The sequence below is a fragment of the Canis lupus genome, chromosome 5, assembly GCF_048164855.1.
Source record: "Canis lupus baileyi chromosome 5, mCanLup2.hap1, whole genome shotgun sequence".
NCBI classification, from domain to species: domain Eukaryota; kingdom Metazoa; phylum Chordata; class Mammalia; order Carnivora; family Canidae; genus Canis; species Canis lupus.
The window spans coordinates 73,067,107-73,092,034 of NC_132842.1; the positions used below are offsets into that span (position 1 = coordinate 73,067,107).

The 24,928-nt window shown below is 36.7% G+C and overlaps 1 protein-coding gene across 4 annotated transcripts in view; it reads left to right on the forward strand.

The window, feature by feature from the left end:
- The window catches only part of EYA3 (EYA transcriptional coactivator and phosphatase 3), a 104,326-nt gene that overhangs the window by 49,785 nt on the left and 29,613 nt on the right, over positions 1-24,928 (forward strand). For 3 of the 4 annotated variants that reach the window (XM_072827556.1, XM_072827557.1, XM_072827558.1), the window contains 5 exons: positions 3,592-3,658; positions 6,516-6,652; positions 13,044-13,181; positions 19,608-19,693; positions 23,321-23,504. In XM_072827556.1, coding sequence (XP_072683657.1) covers positions 3,592-3,658; positions 6,516-6,652; positions 13,044-13,181; positions 19,608-19,693; positions 23,321-23,504 — 612 coding nt within the window. The remainder of the gene's footprint in view (positions 1-3,591; positions 3,659-6,515; positions 6,653-13,043; positions 13,182-19,607; positions 19,694-23,320; positions 23,505-24,928) is intronic. The other variant, XM_072827559.1, reaches the window with a different exon arrangement.

Here is a 24,928-nt window from a genome sequence, read left to right on the forward strand (position 1 = left end):
AAATCCATGTAGATGACCTATCAAATACCTGTCATCATATCTGTCTGCCTTTATATCCCTTCTTATTCAGCATAGATTCTGTGGCTCTTTATTATAATTACTCTCTTTTAAATACCCTCAATAACTTTGCCTCTAGTACTCTCCTTGTTAAATCCCAGTCCTAATTTAATCTAATTTAATACAACTCTCCATCTTCCCTTTAAGTGCATTCACATAGCTAAACATTGGATAAATATAAACCGAGCTGACTTACTACTCACAAGTCCTCAAATAGGCACCCAGCATGCTTGGAAATCCTCTTACATTTCCTTAATGAATTTTACCTTTTGATATTTAAAACTTGATGCAAGACTCAATCCCAGGACTCCCGGGTCACGTCCTGAGCCAAAGGCAGATGCTCAATCACTGAGCCACCCAGGTGCCCTACCTTTTGATATTTCACAAGCACTTACTGTCCTCTCAGAGTACCCATATCTTCATTCACCTTTCCTCATTCTTAACTGATGGCTCCATCACAAATAGAAGTTGTCAGACAAGAAACTCCCTTATCCTCCTTCCACCACGAAATCTGCAAGCTTACCTGTGTTTGTACCCATGTTTTCTTGCTTCATTCTCATCAGGATGGAAATAGTATTCTTAGTGCTGCCAAAGGTAAGACATTTTATTTGGGTTCCATATCTAACCCCTTCTTACCTTCCCCAAGGACTTTGGTATTATAGTTAATTAAACCATTCCTGCATCACCACATTCTTCTTCTCTTCTTAATCCTTCCTGTCAGAAAAGAGACATGACACAATATCTGCCATCTTAAAACACAAACAAAATCCTCCTTTGAATCCACATTCCCTACTAGTTTTAGACCTTTCCTTTGTTCCATGACCCATTGGAACTTCTGGAAAGAGTTGCCCTTTCTTGTTTTCTTGTCTTCTATTCATTCTTCAGCCCTCTCAAATTTAGCTTCTATCACCACTCTTTCAAGGAAATTGCTCCTGTTAAGGTCATTAGCTACTTGGAGTTACTGTGAAAGTGCTAGTTCTAGTGGATGTTTCTTTCTTCTCATATTCTGCCTCTCCACTTTTCCTCCCACCTTTCTCTTCTGTTGGCCCTTCTTCCTCTGCCTGAACTCTGAATGTTGGGCCTCAGGATATATTTCTAGTCCAGCATCTTTTCTTTTTCTGCATCCTCCCATCCACTACATTACTTTACATATTGTATACATTGTTAATTCCAAATTTGTATCTCCAGTCTGACTTCTCCCCCAATTTCATTTGTGTATCCAACTGCCTATTTGATAAATCAACTTTAGATATTTGAAAGTCATACTTAAAATGTGTGAAAGCTTTTTATTCCCTTAGGCCCCATCAAATCTCTTCTTTTCCCAAACTTCTCCATCTGAGGAAGTAGTTTCACTGTCCCTCCAGTTGCTCAAGCTGAAAACAAAAATTATCCTGTATTCCCCTGTCTTCCTCATTCCTAATATGCAGATCTGTCAGAATGTCCTGTTAGTTTTATCTCCAGATTGTATTTCAAGGTTGTGCCTCATCTTCACTACTACCATTCTAATGTTATAGCAGATTATGTCTTGACTGTTTATAATCCTTTCATGGTTCCTAACTACTGCAAAGATAAAGCTTCGTTCATTCTACAGAGAAGTAAATATCAGCCTAAGTCTCCCAGGATGTTTTGTCGATCTCTTCTACAATTAAATTAAATCAGAGGAGAAGGATTTGTGGGTTCTTTTTTTTTTTTTTTTAAAGATTGATTTTATTTATTTATTTATTTATTTATTTATTTATTTATTTATTTATTTATTTATTTATTTATTTATGAGAGACACAGAGGCAGAGGGAGAAGCAGGCTCCTCGAAGGGAGCCCAATGCAGCACTCAATTCCCAGGACCCTGGGATCATGCCCTGAGCCGAAGGCAGGATGCTCAACCGCTGAGCCACCCACGCATCCTGAGTTGGGGTTTTTGAAAGTAGTTGTCAGCAGGGAAGGAACTATCATGCAGAATTCAAATGAAGTTATGTTTTCTGTGATGGATGTGAATAAAGAACTTTAGACCTAATTGATCTCTCTTTCATTTTTGTTAAAATTATTATGGATGGGGGATCCCTGGGTGGCGCAGCTGTTTGGCGCCTGCCTTTGGCCCAGGGCGCGATCCTGGAGACCCGGGATCGAATCCCACATCGGGCTCCCGGTGCATGGGGCCTGCTTCTCCCTCTGCCTGTGTCTCTGCCTCTCTCTCTCTCTCTCTGTGTGACTATCATAAATAAATAAAAATTTAAAAATAAATAAATAAATAAATAAAATAAAATTATTATGGATGAATGTGATCTACAAATTTCCAGTAATTATTTTTAAAGACTTTGAACAATGGCAGTGGAAAGATCTTCTATGCTAAACTCACAGATATCAATTTTTCTTATTGTTGGGGGATCCCTGAGTGGCTCAGCAATTTAGCACCTGCCTTTGGCCCAGGACATGATCCCGGAGTCTGGGGATCAAGTCCCACATCGGGCTTTCTGTATGGAGCCTGCTTCTCCCTCTGCCTATGTCTCTGCCTCTCTCTCTCTCTCTCTCTCTCTCTGTCTCTCTCTGTCATGAATAAATAAATAAAATCTTTTAAAAAAACAGTGTCTTATTGTTGACCGTGAGTTGGCCCCTCATGTGCTCTTGACCACAGTTCCCTTTTTAGTTCAGATACTCAGGAAACCCAGCTAGATATAAAGTTAGTTGATTTACTCTTAATTCCTATTAATAGTAGAGCAACCTCCTTTATAGATGTTAAAGGAAGTTCTTGGACAGTTCAGGGATCTGGTACAAGTTCTTATGATATAACTCTGTCTACAGCATGGACTGAAATAGTGCCTAATGAATAGGATTTTGCTACCTGTCAGATTTCAGTAGAATATTTACAGATGAAATCAGTAGAGTTAAGCCTTCACAACAGCTATTTTAGATGAAATCATAGGAGTCAAAAGGATACTACCTGTGAAAGTCTCTCTACTTGATGGTTCATCAGAGTATCACATCATTCCTCAGATCTGTCTTTGCCAAATTTGAAAGCTATCTCTACAGAGCTGAAAAATAGTGGTACAGAAGCTACTTGCATCTTTTGCTGCATTGTAAACAGCAGTAGCAACAATTTTCTAATAAAACTGGGTACTTTACCCCCAAATCTGTCTTCCTGGTTTTTTACTCAGAAGAGTAGAAGCACTGAAAGAATGAATAAGCTGAATAATGCAGTTTTTTAGATACGGATCTTGCTTTTTAAGTTTGCCTGTAAGCACAGTTAAAGCTTAGGAGTTTGTTTGATCTGTGGCTTTAGATCAGTGATGGATAAAGGTAAAGATAACTGGTGCTAACCTTCAGCTCTTTCCAAACCCCCCACATTGTAGCTTCTTTTGCTGTCTCAAAAAGTCTCTAAATCCATTACTGTAAGAGAGGGATTTTCTATGGCATAGTCTTTCTAAATTTCTCATGTCCAAGCTGTTACTTAGTTTGAAAGACTCTACAGTGAGATATGCAATTTTCTCATTTCATTTTTGACATGTTCTAACTTTTTACCTGGTGATATCTTTCTTTCAGTTATGACATGCACCGATTACATCCCTCGCTCATCCAATGATTATACCTCACAAATGTATTCTGCAAAGTAAGTTCAATAATTATTTAAAAAATATATATGCCTTTTCTCTAGGTTCGTTTCAAAATTTAATTTGATATTTTACTTATTAAGTCATTTAACTTAATTTCACCTCTTATTTTCTGACTCCAATTTTTTTATTCCCTCTAATCATAGAGTCTCTGTAACATACTTTTAAAAAGTAGATGGTTGCCTGGGGTAGATCACTGTTACCCATGAGCTTGCTCTAAATGACTAACCACTGAGGGCAGCCCCGGTGGTGCAGCGGTTAAGCGCCGCCTGCAGCCCAGGGCTGATCCTGGAGACCCTGGATCGAGTCCCACGTCAGGCTCTCTGCATGGAGCCTGCTTCTCCCTCTGCCTGTGTCTCTGCCTCTCTCTCTCTCTCTCTGTGTCTCTATGAATAAATAAATTTTTTTAAAAATCTAAATAAATAAATAAATGACTACCCACTGAAAATGAAAAATACTATTCGTGATCAAAGCATATCACTGATTGACCTCTGATCATTCTCTCTTTCCTCTACCTTGCTACGTCAATAAACACAGCTTAAGCCAGCCTCCTAGTGGGACTTCTCAGCCTGATCTATGTTCAGTTTCTTGCTTTAGGAATGCCCTCAAAGTAGAATTAGGCTTCAAGTTAGGCATAGCAGGTTGAAGTCACTAAGAGCAATATTTGGGGCCTTCAGCAGGTAAGATCAGCATTTAAGATCTACAAGCTAATCATCTCCCAAGATGAGCAGGTACAGAACTGAGTGTATGCCTATCAGCTGTTCATTGATAAAGAGTGAGCCTGCACATTCATCGACACATGAAATGTGTTTATTAAATTAGAAGGTATTCACAAGTGCTTACATAGGCAAAACACAAAAAGGAATTGGTAACAAAGATGACTGATACCTATGAAACTGTTATAGAAAGAAAACTGGCATTTCTTTTTTTCCTTTTTGTGCCCACTTATACCTTTTGAATTTTTCATCAATTAAAAATAAAAAGTCAATTCAATGAGGTCTCCAAATTCTAATCTGGTATTTAACCATTAATGGTCCATCTTTGGGCCATTTTTTTCTGTGAAATGACTGAACATGTTCTTTGAGATTATGAAGGAGATAAGAAAATACTTTGAGCTATAAAAACACTGTAGGAAAAAGAGATATTATGATTTTTTTTTTTAAGATTTTATTTATTTGAGAGAGATCACAGAAATAGAGGGGGAAGGAGAAGCAGACTACCCACTCAACAGGGAGCCCGATGCAGGGCTCTATCCCAGGACTCTGAGATCACAACCCGAGCCAAAGGTAGATGCTCAACCAATTGAGCCACCCTAGGTATTATGATCTTTAACATATCTGGAGATCAGTCCATTTGAAGTCACCAGGATTTTAAATTATTCCCATGTAACTTAATAGCTACAATCTGAGCTATTTCTTCTTAGATCTGGCTAAGAAGAATAGATAGGAACATCAGGCATTTCCAGATTCATTTGCCTATTCAAAAAATATTTTCATACCTGTTGCATTCAGGACATCCCCTCATTAGCTATACCTTCTATCTCAGTTCAGACCTCTTTAGCATTTATGCGAACCATCGCATTATAGCTGTTTTTTAACTGGACCTCTCCTTCAACTTTCTCCCACTTCTAACCCATTTTACAAAGCAGTGTCAAATTAATCTTTATTCAAGTACAGCTCTAATCTTGTCACTCTTTGCTCAGTAATTTCAGTGACTCCCAATTATTTCAGATTGGTCTGAACTCAGCCTGGTATTCAAGGTCTTTGCTGTCTTTTCCTTCTCTTGCTACTCTCCTTCACTTTATATAACCTTTAATATAATCTGTGCTACTTGTAGGCTAAAGCCCTTCTTTGTCTTCCTCTGTACCTTTACCAGAGTTTTTCTCTTGACCTTGAACACCCTTTCTTTCTCATTTCTGCACATCTTATCTGCTCAGCTCACATAGTACTTCTTTATAGCTTTCATTAATTTTCCTCTCCCCCAAAGCTGAAAAAAAAAAAAGTTTTCCCCTTCTGAAACATTCCTTCTTCCCAATATTTTATTGTTCTGATTTCCGTGGTACACAAAATGCTTACAATTTTAAGTACAACATAACTCACCAAATAACTGGTATCTAAAAATTCAGTGCACAAAATGTGGGACCATTTTATTGCATGGATGAAATGACCATGTCATCTAGTTAAAGTCCCAGAAGTTTCACTGCTAAAGTCAAATTCCCTAGCTAAACCTGATATGGTTGGCTGCAACCAGTGGCATTATACTCTGGCTTAAATATCCGTGGGGAGATTCTGAGCCCTGTCTGGGACTTTTCAGATTTTATTAGTTATCTGGCTCCTGTTTTGTAGGCTTGATTTGGGAATATTGGAGCCTACCCTTACTCCCTGTTCTTTGATTTATAGTGGTTGCTTGCCTTATCTCTACCAGCCTAACCCTCTCCTCAAGTTCTACTTTCCCTCTTAGAACTTAAGTTTGGCCCAGAGGGCTGGATGGAGAATAAGAGCCAATTGTGAATCTCTTTCTATCCAGTTTTCTGTTAGGGGTTCATTCTACAGGTAGATAAACAAGTTTATCTACAAGCTACATGTAACCTATCACAAATGGTTATAGCATAGTAATTGGACCTTGGGAGGGTATTCGGAACTATTAAATTTCCCATAAAAATGTTTCTTAGGTGATAGTAGAACCTGGAAAAGAAAAATTACTACTACTTTCTGACCATAGTAAGAAACATTTTATGTGGAAAGTTAGTCTCCTCATTGCTGATTTTTTTTGCTTTTAGTGGTATTAGCTATTTCCTCTGCTTTTCATTAAAAATAAATCACACATGAAAGTTTTTGTTTTCTTGAATTTTTCTAGACCTTATGCACATATCCTCTCAGTTCCTGTTTCGGAAACTGCTTACCCTGGGCAGACTCCGTACCAGACACTACAGCAGTCTCAACCCTATGCTGTCTACCCTCAGGCAACCCAAACATATGGACTACCTCCTTTTGGTAAGGCATTCTATTATAAGCAGTTTCTAAGAGTGTTGATTTTATCCCTCAGAAACTTTGATCTTTCCCAAAAATCAAGTATGGCTGGCTAATCAGGAAGCCGAAAGGTGATGAGTTGTTCTTAAAGAGTATCTACTCAGTTATGAGTATGATAGAAGTTAAGTGTGCAATTTTCCAACAGTATGTTTGATGCATGTTAAATAAAATCCTAATTTTCAATACTCATTTGTTTATCTGCCAAAATTTAGCTGTTTCTAAGGTACTAAAATCTTGACTGTAAAGCTTGGAATCTTTAAGTGTTTGGGAAACTCTTTGAGGAGTTACTATTTTTTTCATTATATAAAATATGCTACCATGGTTAGATAAGCATAATATAATTTGAGGTGACTCAGTTTCCTGCTAAAACTTGGTAATCTAAATATCCAGATAGAATATGCCTTATAGTTTACTCTCCTTTTTTTTTGGTCAGTTTCACCCTCTCTTTCCTCCTTGTGCCCCAAACCAATCAGTTGTTGCTCTGCTGAACCAAAAAGTCATCTTAGAATGAAGAGAGTCCCCAATTTTATGAACCCTTACCTTGTGCATAGTTTTTTCTGTCGTTTTAGGTATGTTAGACATGAACTGTGAATTTAGGTTGATTTGCTAGAAGTCCGATTGAGACTCTTTTGAGCACTTAATATCTGTGCTGATTTTTCTCTCTGTGTGTAAATTGATAGATATATGCAGTGTGCTTTATTGCCCCTTCCCTGGCTTCTTAGAACTGGTGTTAGAAAATTGAGGGAATACTGTATTATTTTCACATATGCAACATGTTAATAAAATTACATCTCTGTAGCCTTTACTGAAACTAGCTGCAAATTAGAAAGATCTTCTAAAAGGCCACCTCAGACTCTGGATGTATTAGTGTTGCTTCCTTTTGGTTTCTACATTCCTGTTTTACCTGGCCCATGGGCTAGTCTTCTATGATAGTGACAGCTTTCTTAGTTTTATGCTTGTTAGCATTGCCTTAGTTCCTGGTAACTACTAGAAACAAAAATGAGAGGTTATGTTTTAATGATACCGGTAGTTGATATCTTCATGAACAGAGACAAACAAATGCTTTTGTTTGCCCATTAGCATGTCCATGTCTCCATGCCTGTCAGTATCAGCCACTATACTAAAATCTTAAATTTATTATATATTTAACCAGCCAAGACTGAGCAGTCCTTTTGGAAATAGAACTCTCTGTGAATACATTTATGCTTCTATCTTTTTGCCTGTATCAAAATAATTTTTCAATAGCTATCTAGTAAAAGCTAGCAAGTATAAAATAAGTATATTTATATTGGTTTTTTACCTTCTGTTTTGATTGAAATTCATTATCAGTAAGCCCAGAGCCCTTTATGACATTGTTGAACAGGCGGTCGTTCCTGCTATTCAGTGTTAAATAAAATTCCTATTATATCTCTAATCTCAGATTATAAAATACCTAATGTAGTACTATATGCATATTATAGTGTCTTTTATGATCACTGCATTCCCTTGTATTAAAGAAAGAAAGAAAATTCTGTGTAATAGATCCTTGGTAAAAACTTGAAACTGTTTATATCGTAAAGAAATATTGGTATTAACAGACTTATTAATCTGGTTTTGTTTAATATTTGGGAATGAGGGAGACTGGTTTTATAAATTCTTTATCAGTATTTCAAAGAGAATCAGCTAAACTTGATTCTTAAGTAACATGATGCTTACTTGGAGATCTAGGTTGAGGTAATGTGAATGGTAGATGTGGCATAGTCTCAGATTTATTAAGGAAATTATAGATATAGCTCTTTTTTAAAAAGTGTGTTCACTCAAGTATAAAACACTATTTCTTCTTGTGAAGATTTGGCAATTTTATCTTAGTGTTGCCTATTAGCACTAAAGTTAGATTGCTGGTCTGTTATTTTATTTCAGATGTAAACAGGGCTTCAGGAAATCTTGTAATAATATCTAATGTTTATGGAGTACTTTATATACAAAGCAGTAAGCTGGGAACAGGTACCTCACACTTCACATTATTGTCTTACTTATTCTTCAGAACAGTCTGAGGGAGTGAGCAGTAGCATTATCCCTTTTTATAGATGAGGAAACAGGCTTAGAAGGATCATGTGACTAGCCTGAGGTCATACAATCAGGAAATGCCTGGGATTAGAATTGAACCCTGGTCTGTTTAATTTCAGAAGTACTCATAAATTTAGTCTGTGTCTCAGAGTTGAATTTGAAATTAAAAAATATTCCTCCTCTTGATGAAAGGAGACAAGACTAGAGGAAATCTAGGAGGCAGTATATTGTGACCAGTCTGTAAAAGTAAAGGAATAAAGATCATATTCTTTTTAAGAGCTACATAGAAAGTAGTAAAATGGTAGAAAGAGGATTAGAGGGTCCACTGATCTCAATAAACATGTGAGAGGAATGGGGCACCCATTTCTCTTTAGGAGCTCATAAAAGATTACCTAGCTGCCACTATCCCAGCCTCTTTTGAAAGAACTCTTAATGTGAGAGAGATTTGGTAATACTGTTAAGAGCCTTAAGGATCTTCATGCCATTTCCCCCAGCAATTTCACTTCAAGGGATTTATCCTAGGGAACTAATTAGAGATACAGAAATTTTCAAACCAAGGTATTCATCAAGCATTACTTCTTAAAAAAAAAAAAAAAAAAAAAAAAAGCATTACTTCTAACAGTAAAAGATTAGAAACAGCCTACATTTTTTTAATTGAAAGGTGTGTGTTAAATTGCAGTGCATCTACAGAATGGAAAACTTAGAAATCATGTTCTATAAATAAACATTCTTCTTTTTTTTTTTTTTTTTTTTAAAGATTTTGTTTATTTATTTGACAGAGAAAGGGAGAGCGAGCACAAGCAGAGGGAGAGGCAGGCAGAGGGAGAAGCAGGCTCCTTTGGAGCAGGGAGTCTGATGCAGGGCTCGATGCCGGGCTCAATCCCAGGACCCCAGGATCATGACCTGAGCCAAAGGCAGATACTTAACCAACTGAGCCACCCAGGTGTCCCTTATAAATTCACATTCTTTAGAAGTATTCAGCATCTTGAGAAAAGTTTATTAATTTCAAAAAGCAGTATGTAAAACTAAAAACAATATGGTAGTCCAAGTAGGTATTTTTCAAAAATGTACATAAAGAATATTTTGGAAGACAAATGTGAATGTTCACAGCACAGGCATTACAGCTTCGATCTCAGTTACCACAGAACCATGCACGGTGAAGACACCGTTGCACTATGCATGGGTTTCAGTTAACACAGAGCCATACAAAAGCAAGAACTGCCTATATATTTTTTCTGTGCAATGAGACTGTAGTTTTTTTCTTTATACTTTCTGTATTTTCTTAATTTCCTATAACATACTTGCTTTATAATTAGGAAAAATACTCATTAAATTAGTATTTATAATAGCTCATCCCATTGAGCTATTGAATCAACAAATCAAGATATTCTTTCTTGTGTTTTTTTCCTAAGCAACTAGTACTTCAGTTCCTAACCAAACTAATTTTTCTCTTAGGGTCCACTACTCTGATACGTATTACTGTAAACTGAGCTGCTCAGATTAGTTTCGTTAGTGACTAACCAAAGGTGAGGTATTTGTGTTGAGAAACTTGGGTAGAGTTTGTGATAAGACCCCAGTGTGGGGCATTGAGAGGATAGCATTTCAGAGACAGGCTTCATTTGCCACTGTTAGACCAGCTGTTGTTCCACACCACGCTCTTGGTGCTTAAAATGACTTGATAAGCTTTGTAGTTGTAGGGATAGAGCAATGGACTAACAGTCAGGAAACCAGGATTTGGTTTCATCTTTACTATGGGCAATATTGCAGTACAGTCAGATCATTTGGTCATGCTGTCTGTGACTTGGAATTCTGGGGAGGGCACTTTTAAAGGAAGATGTTTATATGCTTGCAGAGCAAGGCTGCCATGATGCTGGAGGCACTGTTCCTATGGTCTTTTATTCTTCTATTCTTCATAAAATAATTGTATTTTAAATATCAACTTCATGTTTCAGTCAAAAACATTCAAAATTACTATAAGTAGTCATTTTCCCACTTACCTTGGACATTTTGTCTGTTTTTTTACCTTAGGGCCAGTTTATAGATATTTTACATTTTGAAACTTAAATATATCTTAAATAATGAGACTAGTAAAACATTTTCAGGTAATACTGTTCTCATTAATAAGATTATACTTTAGTACAGTGTAATCTAAACATTTTCACAGATCCAACACCTCAGATTCAGAACCTATTTAGGAAAAAAATTACATTGATTACAATAAATCTGAAAGTTATTGTGACATTAAAATAGCATTTTGGGGATCCCTGGGTGGCGCAGCGGTTTAGCGCCTGCCTTTGGCCCAGGGCACGATCCTGGAGACCTGGGATCGAGTCCCACGTCGGGCTCCCAGTGCATGGAGCCTGCTTCTCCCTCTGCCTATGTCTCTGCCTCTCTCTCTTTCTCTCTCTCTGTGACTATCATAAATAAATAAAAAATTAAAAAAATAAAATAAAATGGCATTTTGTTTACTAAAAAATGTGATATTCAACCACCAAGAATCGTGGCACTGATATTCAATTTCATATAAATACTTAATAACATTTTCAAATACTTTTAGTGTTGAAATTTAGATATAGTAGAACTGTAGCTGTGGCTAATTATCATAAACTAAGCATGGAACGGGGGCAAATCCTCCTAATGCATTTTGGAGATGATGGTATTCTTCAGTCTCATCAAATAAGTTATTTCATGTGTTTAATAGGTGAAGAAAGAATATGACTTTTGGTTTTTTTTATATTTTAAGAGTTGGGGGCAAGGCAATTGCCACAGCCCACGTCCATTTGAGATTTTCACATCTCCTTTACATTTGCTAATCTACAAATTTTACAGATCAGATCAGAGTTGCACCTAGATATCTCAGTGCCCTCGTGAAGCAGAGGCATTATCAGTGCATTATACTTCTATAATTCAGTATCAGATTAGAAGTAAATGAAATGAGCTAATATTAAATTTGAAGCTATGGCTGACCTTGGTATTGATTTCTTGCCTGGAATGTGATTGATGAGCTTTCTTGTACCTAATTATTAGCTCCAACTACACCAATCCACCAGCCATAGCTGCTCAGAATACAGTGAACAACCAGACGGTAAGATTTTTTATAAATAGATTTTTGCGTAGCCAAAATTATCACTAAAACTATACACCATAAAGGACATCCTTAGGCTGTCACATAGAAGCAAAGTTCATTTATGGTTTTCTAGTTTACTGCAAATGAAAGAGGAAAGTGAGAAACAAGTGATTGTCAAGTGATAGGTCACAGAGGAAAAAACAAAGTGATAAAGATCTATAACTGAGTTCTATTTAGTACTAAGCAAATGTCTTCACATATCCCAGTAGCCTCTGGGGAGTGTCTTTGTAATATATATATCACAGCACACTACTAATCTTTGTGACAGTAATTCTGAGAAAATCTAAAGGTATGTTTTGTTCACTCTTTCCTCCCTGCAAAGAAGGCAGGAAAGGATATAAATATATTTTAGAAAGATTGTCACCCAGGAGCATTGTGATAAAAATAAAATAAAAGTGAACAGCTATGATGTCTATCAATATGAGAGATTTATATGTTCTGACGTAGAAAGATGTCTTTCACAGGTATTATGTGGAAAAGCAAATTATGAACAGTATATATAACATCCCATTTTTATTAAAAAAAAGATTAGTACATATATAGAAGAAATCTAAGTGACTCTTCTGCAAACTGTAAATAGTGCTTAAGTTTGGATGCTGGGATTATATATGACTTTATTTTTTTCTAAGTTACATATTTCCTTAATGTTTTTAATTTATAAAAATAAGCAGGTATGTCTTTCCTAATCAGAAGAAACAGGTAACAAAATAACCAGCTTAAGAAGGCAGAAAAGTACATAATACATTTTAGAAAGATTTGGTGCTTATTTAATGGGTAAGTGAATTTTAAACTTCTGTGGAATGTCTCCCACCTTGACAACGGATAAATGATTTATCACTGTACATGGTCAACAGGCACTTTACAATCAGTATTCTAGTTGGGTGTCAGTACCTTTTTTTCTGAACCCTGATCAGTCTCCCCCAGCCATTGAAATGAATTTATATCATATCATTAATGGGGTTTTTGACAAGATTTTGTTTCTGTGGCCCCACTTCCCAGTCTTTGAAATTGTATTTGCTTGTGGTATATTATGAGTGGGAGAATCAGTAATTTTCTCTTACAAGCAAATTTACTTTTGTTTTAAGATTTAGGTTTTAAACCTACTGGCTGATATTTGAAAGCATAACCATGCTCCTCAGTCCCAGTTTGTTGTTTGTAATTGGTCCAATTTATCTGATTCAGGTGCATTGTGGCCAGGTATGAAACCTGAAAGTGGTTTAATTCAGACTCCATCTCCAAGTCAACACAGTGTTCTTACCTGCACTACAGGGTTAACCACAAGCCAGCCAAGCCCAGCACATTATTCTTACCCCATTCAAGGTAAATAGGCATGGTTGTGTGTGTTTTATTATTGTTGTTTTTGTTGTTTTCAGTCTACCTAGATCTCCAAACAAATTGGGTAATACAGGAGATCTATCTTGTAAAATAGAAGGGGATGATATTTGCATTTGTGCATGCTTTTTTTTGTGTTTGGCAAACCAGAACCCAGGACTATGGTTTGTAAGTAGTTTAACCTTTAAATATGAGCTGCTTAGTAGCATCAAAGCCTTCCCTTTTGCATGTTGGTGTCCAGAAAACCTATCTGATTTTGTTTTAGTCTGTTCTCAGTGGTATTTTGTCCTGTAAGCAGAAGACTCCATGGGGTAGAACTTTACTGACTTCTTTATGTGAAGTCCACATAGGGCAGAATGTGAGGTATTTTGCTACAGCCTTATCTCCACTCCCACTTGCTGTTTCTTGGTGAGAGCATTTTTCTTTCTCAAAAAGTTCAATCTTATTCCTATTTCATTATAAAAAGCATAGCCTTAAATGAACTCTAAACATCTTTGCCTTCCTGAGTTGTTCTTCTAAAAGGTTAGAATTATGACAAGACTATTAGACAATGGCAAATGAAGACAAAGAAACTCAGAAGGCACTATGAAATTAATTCCGTACCCTTCCAAATGGAACACAGGCAATTTGCCATTGCTCCAGATCAGGAATTAATGTTCATGTACCTGGCATCTCATCTGCCTCCTTTCTTCTGATTTCTCCCAGCTTTAAAATTTTATTCCTTATAAAATAGATGCTAGAGGAGTGGGAGTGGGACAGCAAAAACTAGTCTGAGGTACTCTTAAGATATAAACTTTGGTGATGAAGAATGTTTCGATGTAGATTAAATAAAATATTTTGATGCTCAGTTTTAATTGTTTTCATTTATATGATTGAGAACTACCTCTGCTTGAGAACAAACTGGTCACTACATTCTAAGACCTTGCTCTGAGCTGTCTTTACCTCCCAGCAGTTACTGAGTCTCCTGTTTTTTATTTATTTTTCCCTTCTTTCTTTGTCTATCTCTTCCCCCTTCCTCTTTCTAAAATGGTAATAAACTAGGAGGGCAAAAACTCAAGAGCATGACTTTGTCTTCTCTTCTACCCCATTTCATTTTTGTAAAGTGTTTCTCTAGGTTAATAGGCCTTTAGATCCAACTACAGGCAAATCTAGTTGCTATGTCCCTCCTAAACATTCCTGATGACTACACCTAGGTCATGAAAGAAAAGCAAAGAGTTCTCTTGTTTTATATTAATAACCCTTTTCCAAGGTGTAGCATCACCACTCCTCTGTAGTTGTATCTTGAGTTTAAGGAAATCTAATAGCTTTGCTTACTTCTCCCTCCTTGTCAAACAAGAGGAACAACCTTTTTACAGTCTCTTAGGACTTAGGACCCATTGACTTGAAAGGGTCATGAGAACATCTTTGAACTTCATTAACCACTATCCATACTTGTTACATGTTAGTACATTTTTCTCCTTTTGATCAATTAAATTTGTTCTCTTCATTTGCTAATAATGATCATTGTTGGTACTTAAATGCTTACCATGTTCTTAGCATTGTTTTAAATAACAGGTGTACTCAGGTAATCTTCACAACACACCTACAAGGAAGCTACTATTATTAATCCAGTTCCACAGATGGAGAAGATAAGACACAGAAAAGCAAAGTAATTTGTCAAAGGTCGCAAAGTTAGTGAATAATTAAGTCAGGATGTAAGCTGGGCAGTCTGACCTCAGAGCATGAGTACAGTATTTATGATTTTCAATATTGAAATCAACTCTCCCTTAAGTGAGAACCTTTACTGACAGATAACTAAGTTCATTTTTCCTCCTCCCTTTCTGGTTAACTGCTTGGCCCATTTCGTTGTTCATTAGAACTTTGGCAAAGGGTAGGATTTAAGGCAGAAGGTAACCATCAGGTTACTGATTTTTGTCATTTATTCTGAAGAAAAAATTGGTAGAATACGAGTTTGAAACAATTGTCTAAAATTGAAATACAAGTACTGGGTTGTTTTCTATCAATATTACTCTCCTCACTCACACTTTTAATTTCACTTTAGCATAGATAGTGACTATCAGCCATCCAGGGTTACTCCTTTCCCCTGTGTAACTATCCAGTCCTTCCACAGAATAAAAAGGTTTTTTTATTAGTCAATAAAAAATGAATTTTTTTTAATGGTCAAAACAGCAGTGTCTCCTCGTTTTACCCCAAAGCGTTCTACCATTAATGTATAGAGTTGTCAAATCACTATGTTGTACACTTGAAGCTAATGTAACATTGTGTGTCAACATACTGCAATTTCTTTTAAAATGTATATAATTTCAGCCTAAAATAATTTTACTTCAGGCTTGATCAACTCTGATCAAAACCCTTTCTTTAAAAAAAAAAAGTAAATAAAAACCTTTCTTTAGTTTATATAGCAATGTTCATGAAAACTCTTTGATGAAATAGATCTGGCTTCTTTAAAAAAAAAAAAAAAAAGATCTGGCTTCTTTAAATCAGTCTTTTCCTAAGGTATAACTATGTGGTCCAGTCCCTGATTATTTTCTTCAGTTGAGGTGGTTTAAATGGTTGATATTAAGTGGTGAAATTAATTTCAGAAATTTCAAAATTAATTTTAACTCAATCTTGAATTTTAATGAATGTGTTTGTGCTCTAGTATTGTTGGTAGCACATGATAATCTTTTTGATAGTCTTTCATTGACTAGTAGGAGTTTTGTTTTTGAGGATGGTATAGAGTTTTATATCCCCTCCATCTTGCATAATATTTCCCTTATTATTGACATAATCTTACATTAGATTGGAACATTTATTACAATTAATGAACCCATATTGGTGTATTATTATTAACTAGTCCGTAGTTTATTCATATTTCCTTAGTTCTTACCTGATGCCTTTTTTTTGTTGTTCCAGGATCCCATCCAGAATACCACATTTCATTTAATTGTAATGTCTACTTAGGCTCCTTTTGACTATGCAGTTTTTCAGGGTTTTCTTGTTTTTGATGACCTTGACATGTTACATGATACATGAATCCCGCAAGTATTTATTGAGCATCACCTGTATACACTGTGCCAGGTTTTTTGCTAGATACTGGAGATAATGAATAAGACAGATTCTGCCTTCATGGAGCTACAGATGAGTGGAGGAAACAAAATAAGCATGTAAATCATTAAATAGATTTCAAAAAGTTTGAAAGAAAAAAAAGAATAGATTGCTGGGACTGGGAAAACAAGTAGTTTTAATTTTTATTTTATTTATCTTTTATTAGCGTGCCAAGTGGGAGGCGGCGGGGAGAGGAGAGAGAGAATCTTAAGTAGGCTTCATGGAGCCTGACGTGGGACTTGATCTCATGACCTGGAAACCAAGAATCAGACACTTAACTGAGCCACTGAGGTTCCCCAAAGAGTTAGTATCAATAGAGGGCTCAAAGAGAATGTCTCTGAGGAAGTAGACATGCTGAGGAGGAGCCATATGCTGGGAGGGCAAAAGGGACAGGCCAGGGAGAACAATCCAGGCAGAGCAAGCAGTATTACAAAGGTACTCAGGTGAGAAAGAGCTCATCTTATTTTGAGTAACTTGAAAGCTAGGTAAGCAAGGGTGGTAGAGGGAGACATGTATAAGATTAGATATGGGTAGAAAATAAATCTTGTGCCAACTTTTATGTATCACTAACCCTTAGGTTAGCCCTCTGGCTTTGGGGCAGTATCATTTAATTTGGCTATGCCCTCAATTCTATAACCACCATCTTCTGATTAAAGCTATCTGTGTATATTGACTGTATCAGTTGGACCTCTTGCGGGGCATGACTCTCAGAAATTTTGTCTTTCTGTGATTTCATAGCTCCATTGTCAGAACAGGAGTGGAAACTATCCAAAAACAGTTACCCATGCCATTGGCATTTTGGAGAGCTAATAGTCTTCAGATATTTATCAATAGGATCTACCACTTCAGTTTTGATGATCCTCTAAGTTTATTTTTTTGTTGCAATTTTATTGCTGCTGCTTTTTTTTATATCTGCAATTTATGTATATATATATTATATATGGAATATATAATATATATATACACACACACATATATATGCACAGAATGATAAGTACTTTTTTGAGATGCATGGCTTTTTAGTCAGTTATGTATAGAGTATACAGTGATTATATATATTTTTAGGTGAGTTTAGCTTGAGTTCTGTGATTGTTAAAAGAGCCTAAAAATATTGTTTGATTATCATCTAACTCTATCAGTAGAATCTAATCTCCATGAGAGCAGGGACTTTGCCTTGTTCATTCCTCTATTCCTCAGTGACTGGAACAGTTTCTGGGTACATAGTAAACCGTAGTTTGCTGAATGAATGAACTAATGGCACATAATAGAAATGATTTGAGTTGGAGAAAGAAGGGCTATTGAACCCTATAAACTTTCTAGGTCATCAGGCCAGCATTTCCTATAATAGAAGTCACTATTGCTGAAGGTAGTTAGTGATTTTTAGTAAGATACTTGTTAAAAACTCAGGATCAGCAACTAACTAATCAAGTCATTAAATTTCCTAGCATAGGGTATATGACCAATTGTTTTGTAAGGTCTACCCAATTCAGTAAATGATCTGAAAAATTGTTAAATTTGTAAAACCACTTTGTCAGTCAGAGTACCTTTTCTTCCATGTATGTAAAGATCAGATATGAATGGGTTGTAGTGCTAACCATTTATAAGTTAGAAGGTAAAACAATTAAAGGTACATAGGAGTAAAAGAGGAGTATATGCTAGAATAAAGACCAAAGAAAAATTGAGCTAGAAATGGACTTTGCTAGGAGAGATTAAGTAAATTATTCATTTTCTTTCCCACCTTAAATCACATTGTGTCCTTCCATCTGTTTTATTGCATGGGTGCCTACCATAGTATACTGGTAATAGAACCTGAAAGCCACTCAAAATCTCTATCCACAAAAATGATTAAAAACTATTTAAAGAATTATTGAAGCCTGTGTATTGTACAGTAATTCCTTGTACTTCCTCATAGGGGGACAAAATGGGTTAAGTAGAGAAGAAAATGAATATTGGTAGGAAGAAAATACCATCTATGGGGTTATAAAATCTATTTCATTTGGTCTTGGGATTTAAGAAGGTAAACTCTTAAGAGTCATTTAGTTCTCCTGGGGAAAGAAGTATTGTAGAAAAGAAAATTTCCCTGGATAGTCAGGAAATCTGATCTTAGCTCATCTAGTTGGAGATCCCAATCACCATCATGACTGCCACTAGTTCCATGATAGTGGACAAATTACTTAACTCTTCTTTGTCCCACGTTCTTCGTATGAAAGCTGGGGTTGCAACAATAGCTGTTTCTTAGACTTTGTCTTCTAATCTCTTCTAGACCTCATTCTAAGCAGTGTACCCTTGGGAAAGGGTAAGGATGCCTCTGATTTTGACAAGAACTCTCACATTTCTGCTCCATTTGTTCATCTGTTATGTTCTTCATGGAAGTTTTCCATTTCCATGACTTAACTTTACCTCTAAAGACTTTGTTGCTAATGGGTTAGGTAGTCAATCAGGTCTACTTGATGGTGAGCCCTGATGGCACATGTAACTGCAGTGGGAACCATGTCTAAGTGTGCTTATGATAAGTGAGAGAGAGGAGTTCAAGACAGGTACCTCACAGGCTCAGTCACATGGTCCACCTGAAAAAAGTCACTGTAACAAATAGTAGTCAATGAAGATTTGACTAAAACCCTAGTGGAATCTGTGATAGAAGAGTATGAAAACTTAACCCAAATTCCTTTCCCAGCATAGGCAGCCTAAATAGCTTACAGACTACATCGTTACCTGGCCAGAATAATATTTAATACTTTCCAAGTTTTTCCAGGCTTACTGGTAAAATCATCAAATGCCATCATCATGTTTGTTGATCATATTAATAGTCCATGATTTGAGTAGAGCCCAAAAGCAACTCTTAAGCATGTTTGGGGGATCAGCTCTATTTCTCAAGGTAGTTATGTTGCATTAGGAAAGGCATAATTTGGGGCAAGTAACAACAAATATCACAGTGCAGGATTTACACGTGGATTTACCAGAGCTCTTGTTATTTCTCTTGGTTGTCAGTAGGTCATATTGCAGATGAGTCATTTTTCAACGGCTCAAAAGATAGACTGGAGTTGGCGTAGCTTCTGATTATTGATATCATTAGTATGAATGAGTGTATTGTATAAGTATACTTCCTAATAGGAAGAGTTGAAAAAGAAAAATGTTTGAACTGTTTTATTTCTAATCAAGATTACAGTAAGGTATGGCATGCAGTAGAGCAAAACCAGTATTTGTTTCTTTTGCCCAATGTTCTTTATCTCCTTGTAGATCTGTTTACATAAGATACAATATATTTTCCATTTCTTCTAGGCTTTTGCATGATATCTTTAACATCTTTTAACACTCTCAATCCTATAGCTTCAAGCACAAATGCCAGCCTGATATCCACTTCATCTACAATTGCCAATATTCCAGCAGCAGCAGTTTCCAGCATCTCAAACCAGGTACTGTGCTACTTTATTCATCCTATTTGATATGGTTCATCAAGCTTGCTCTTCTCTTCTCTCCAAAATCAATTTGCCAGTCTAATGAACAACCAGAACTCTAGGATCCTGCATGGTTTTTCAGGCTGCCTTCTAGTTTCTCTCATTACTCTGCTAAGCTTCTGAGTGATAGAGCTGTATCTGCTCCTTCACTTACTCTGCATGTCTACCTCCTGCCCTATCCCTACTAGAAAGTAAGCTCCATGAGGATAGGGACTTATTTTTCTATTTTGTTCACTTACATGTTCCTAGAGTTCAGAAAATGCCTGGTTCTCACATTAAAGACACATAATAAGTATTTGTGGAATGAATGTTCTTCCACTTTTTTATTGAGCTACTCATTCCTTTGTGAATTCTTCATGATCTGATCTTGATCACTGTTCTATTAACTCCTTATGTTTAGATCACTAGTAATATCTTTAGGTTTTAGGGTTTTTTGATTTGCTGTTATGTTATTATTTGTTTTCTCTGCAGCAATGAAATTTTCTCCATGAATCTCTTTTTCTGGCTATAATTAACATAACTGTTCTGGTTCATCTTTTATGTTTGGCTGTTTTTGCATTCATTCATTCTTATAGTTTGCAGACTACTGAATTTCTACTATATACCTGGCACTTTTCAGTGTACTGTTTATCTCTTTCCCTTTTATAGGTTTTCTTTTTGATCCTGTTTTCTCTCATGGACAGTCTTTGTTGTTTTCCACGTGTTTATTACTTCATCCCCAGTAATATTTAACCACATTCACAGTATCCATTTACTACCCCTGAAATGATTATTCTAGTTCTGACTTCATAATATCTACAGACTTCCTGCTGATCGATGGCCATTTTTTTCTTTAATGTTTTACTATTTCCCTAAGTTCATCATATCGAAAACCAGGCTTTTATTCCACCTTTTTTTGTCTCATCCTCCAAAAGTAAAACCATTTTTCCCTATGAATTCTCAGTGAGACGATTTTTAAATAAATCTAGGCCTCAAACCAGACCAGTTGTTTGCAGTTTTTTCCCTCACCTATTCTAATCCAGCCATTTCTAGAATTCTTTCTCTCTTTTTTCCATTTTTGCTATTATTTCCCATGTTTTGGTTTTTTCCCCTTTAATCCTGAATTACTTTAGTTAACTGTTTATCTCATTTCTAGTTTTTCTCTGTGCCTAACCATTTCCTAAAACACTGTGAATGCCTGGCTGATTCAGTCAGTAGAGCGTGCAACTCTTAGTCTCGGGGTCATGGGTTCAAGCCCCTGTTAGGGTTAGAGATTACTAAAAAAAAAATTTTTTTTTTAAGATTTTATTTATTCATTCATGAGAGACACACAGGGAGAGAGAGAGAGAGAGGCAGAGACACAGGCAGAGGGAGAAGCAGGCTCCACGCAGGGAGCCCGACATAGGACTTGATCCTGGGACTCCAGGACCACGCCCTGGGCCAAAGGCAGGCGCCAAACTCCTGAGCCACCCACGGATCCCAAAAAAATTTTTTTTAATTTAAAACACTATCTGAGTAATTTTCTCAAAAGTCCACTTTTATCCCATCAATTACCTGTCCAGAATCTTGTTGTATTTTTATTTGTTTGTTTGTTTTATTTTGATTGTCCTTATTACCTGCCCCATACAAACTATACACAGTTGTCTAAAGAATCCAAGTCACATTCATGGGCTTGCATAACTCATTCAAGCCTCTAAGAGCCTTTGTTTCAACCAGACTCAACACCTCTGGTCCTTTAATAAGGGCCTATTCATGCTCTTATTCCCTGTATCTCAGAAAGCTCTCTGACAACAGTCTGCAGTGATAGTTGACTTCTTCTGTATTTCACTCATTTGACATATAATTTATTGCCAATTTGTTGGACATATTTTTGTCTTCTTCTGCTAGGTTTTTAACTCCCTTGAGTTCAGCCAGTACAACTCACTCTTTTCTGTAATATTCCAGCTCATACACAGACACACACACTGAGTTGTATTTGTTTATGATAGATGTTCACTCTTTATAATTGGTCTGGTTGATTGGTTTCTTCCTACTTATTACTAACATCAGTATCAGTGGAAATTTTTTAGCATATGTATTTGAGCTATATGTCATGCACATTTCTGTGCAGCTTTATTAAGGTATAATTAACACATCTGCATTTGGGACACCTGGGTGGCTCAGTGGTTAGGCATCTGCCTTCAGCTCAGGACGTGATCCCGGAGTTCCGGGATCAAGTCCCACATCGGGCTCCTGCATGGAGCCTGCTTCTTCTCCCTCTGCCTGTGTCTCTGTCTCTCTCTGTGTGTCTCTCATGAATGAATAGTTGGAGTCTTAAAAAATAGTAATAAATAATCTGCATAAGTTGCAGTTGTAGTTTGATAAGCTTTGACATGTATGTGCCCATGAAATCATCAAAAGTTCCCTCCTTTTTTTTTTTTTTTTTTTTTTTTTAAGTAAGCTCCATGCCCAGCATGGAGCCCAAAGTGGGGCATGAGCTCATGACCCTGAGATCAAGACCTGAGCTGAGATCAAGGGTCAGATGCTTAACTGACTGAGCCACCCAGAAGCCCTTCCCTCCAAATATTTTATTTTATTTTAAAGATTTTATCTATTTATTTGAGAGTGAGTATGAGATGGGGGGGGGCAGGCAGAGAGAAAGGGGAAGCAGGCTCCCCACTCAGCAAGGGAGACCCTTGGGGCATGCTCCCAGGACCCTGAGATCATAACCTGAGCCAAAGGTAGAGGCTTAACCAACTGAGCCACCTGAGGCCTCCCTCCAGATATTTTAAAGAAACTTCATTTTTTTTTTTTAAAGATTTATTTATTTATTTATTTATTTATTTATTTATTTATGATAGACAGAGAGAGAGAGAGAGAGAGAGAGAGAGAGAGGCAGAGACACAGGAGGAGGGAGAAGCAGGCTCCATGCCGGGAGCCCGACGTGGGACCCGATCCCGGGACTCCAGGATCGCGCCCTGGGCCAAAGGCAGGCGCTAAACCACTGAGCCACCCAGGGATCCCCAAGAAACTTCATTTTTAAAGAAAACTTGAGGGATCCCTGGGTGGCGCAGCGGTTTGGCGCCTGCCTTTGGCCCAGGGCGCGATCCTGGAGACTCGGGATCGAATCCCACGTCAGGCTCCCTGCATGGAGCCTGCTTCTCCCTCTGCCTGTGTCTCTGCCTCTCTCTTTCTCTCTCTGTGACTATCATGAATGAATAAATAAATAAAATCTTAAAAAAAAAAAAAAAGAAAACTTGATTATTTTAAGAAGATAGAGATACTCTGTGAAGAAATTTACACAGAAATTCAGTACGTAAAATAGGAAAATAAGAAAGCTATTGAGTAGAAAAGAGAAATTAGAGTGCTTGGGACCCTTCCCTCAGTGTTCTGCTCATGGTGAAGATAGCCCCTCAGGTCTCTCCTCTTGACTCTTAGGCTGCCACAGAATGCATTTTGAAAATCATTGGTTTAAGTGGAAGCTATAGATGGGTAAATGAGAAGTCAAATAAATGTTTTAAGAAAATAGCTGTGAATAAGAGGGACATGAAAGTCTCTTGTGTTGAAATCAGTGTTTTGCTCTTTCTGAGAGTCTTGTTTTCCCCCCTTATTCCCCTCGGTCTCCAGGACTATCCCACCTATACTATCCTTGGTCAGAGTCAGTACCAGACCTGCTACCCCAGCTCCAGCTTTGGAGTCACAGGCCAGACTAACAGTGACGCTGAGAGTACCACATTAGCAGCAGCCACATACCAGGCGGAGAAGCCTAGTGTCATGGTACCTGCGCCTACAGCACAGAGGCTTTCCTCTGGTAAGCACCATTGTTTCAAAAACTTTGGCTTAAGGGCACTTCATTCAACATATAATAGTAAAGATCATTTTGTTTTGGTCTGAGTCACTGTGTTATTGGCTTTCCCTCTCAGGTAAGGAATATTTAAACATTGGATCCAGACTATATGATGAGTCATTGACAGGCTGAATGTAATACCTGGTGCTGTGAACAGAAAGTACCAAGAATGAAAAGACTGTGACACCCACCCCACCCTTTAGCTTTAATGTGCTTGTCATGGGGAACATCAAAATCTTAGCACAGTTTGTAAAAGTTGGAGGACTCCAGTTTTAGTTCTGCGCTTATTTTAGGTGCTTGCTGAGGCCTTAGAGTAGTAGTTCTTAACTTTTTATGGGTCATGAATCGCCAAGATTCTGAGGAAAGCTATGATCCTTTACCCCTCAAGTAAATACATAAAATTTAAGGTATAAGTTTAAAGTTATACATTTAGGCTTGAAATGTATCGATAAATTACAAAGTCTAGGTTTAAAAAAAACTGACATAAAGGCTTTATGCACACATTCAATAAACGTATGTATATGCTTTTAATTTGTCTTCATTTTTCAAGAAAATTTGTGATTGGCTGTCACATCACATAACTGGAGGAAGGACTGCTTATCATTAGCACTGATACAATTTTAAAAACAGTGCTCTCTGTTATAACTGAAGCAGTTTTCTGTGCACGTTGCCTTCATTAGTCTTCTAAGTAGACATATAGATGGTCACTGCTTCAAACCTACATAAATTTGAAATAATTACACATATTGATGCCTTAGTTTTGAATTCATATCTCTAAATATCTTTGTTCTTCATAACAGTTTTAACCTTTAAATAATCTTCAACATTTAATCTTCAGCAGTTAACTCCTATTTCAACTATACTTCGTCCAGTTCTCTCCTCAAATGCCAGGCATCATATATCTAAAAGATAAATACTTGCTATCATAACGACAATGCCATTATCCCATCTAAAATAATTCAACAATAATTCCTTAATATCATAAAATACTAAAAGGTATTATTTGTAGCTTTTCATGAATGTTAGGAGTTTTATTTTTCCTTTTATAGTTTGTTTAATTAGGATCAAAGTAAGGTCCATACATTGGGGTTGGTAGATATGTATTTTGTGTCTCTTAACAAATTCCCTTCTTTTTTTATTCCCTGATATTACTGTATTTGTGAAGAAACCAGACTCTCTCTCTCATACCATTTCCTAGTCTGAATTTTGCTGATTATTTCTATATTGGGTAGTTCAGCATGTCCTGCTACCTTCTCTAATTTATTTTAAATTGTTAAATAGATTTAGAGTCATGGTTTTCAACTAAAGGTGATTTTTGTGCCATGCTCTCTCCCCAGTTCACCTAAAACATTTGGCAATGTATGGAAATGTTTTCATTTGTTACCGTG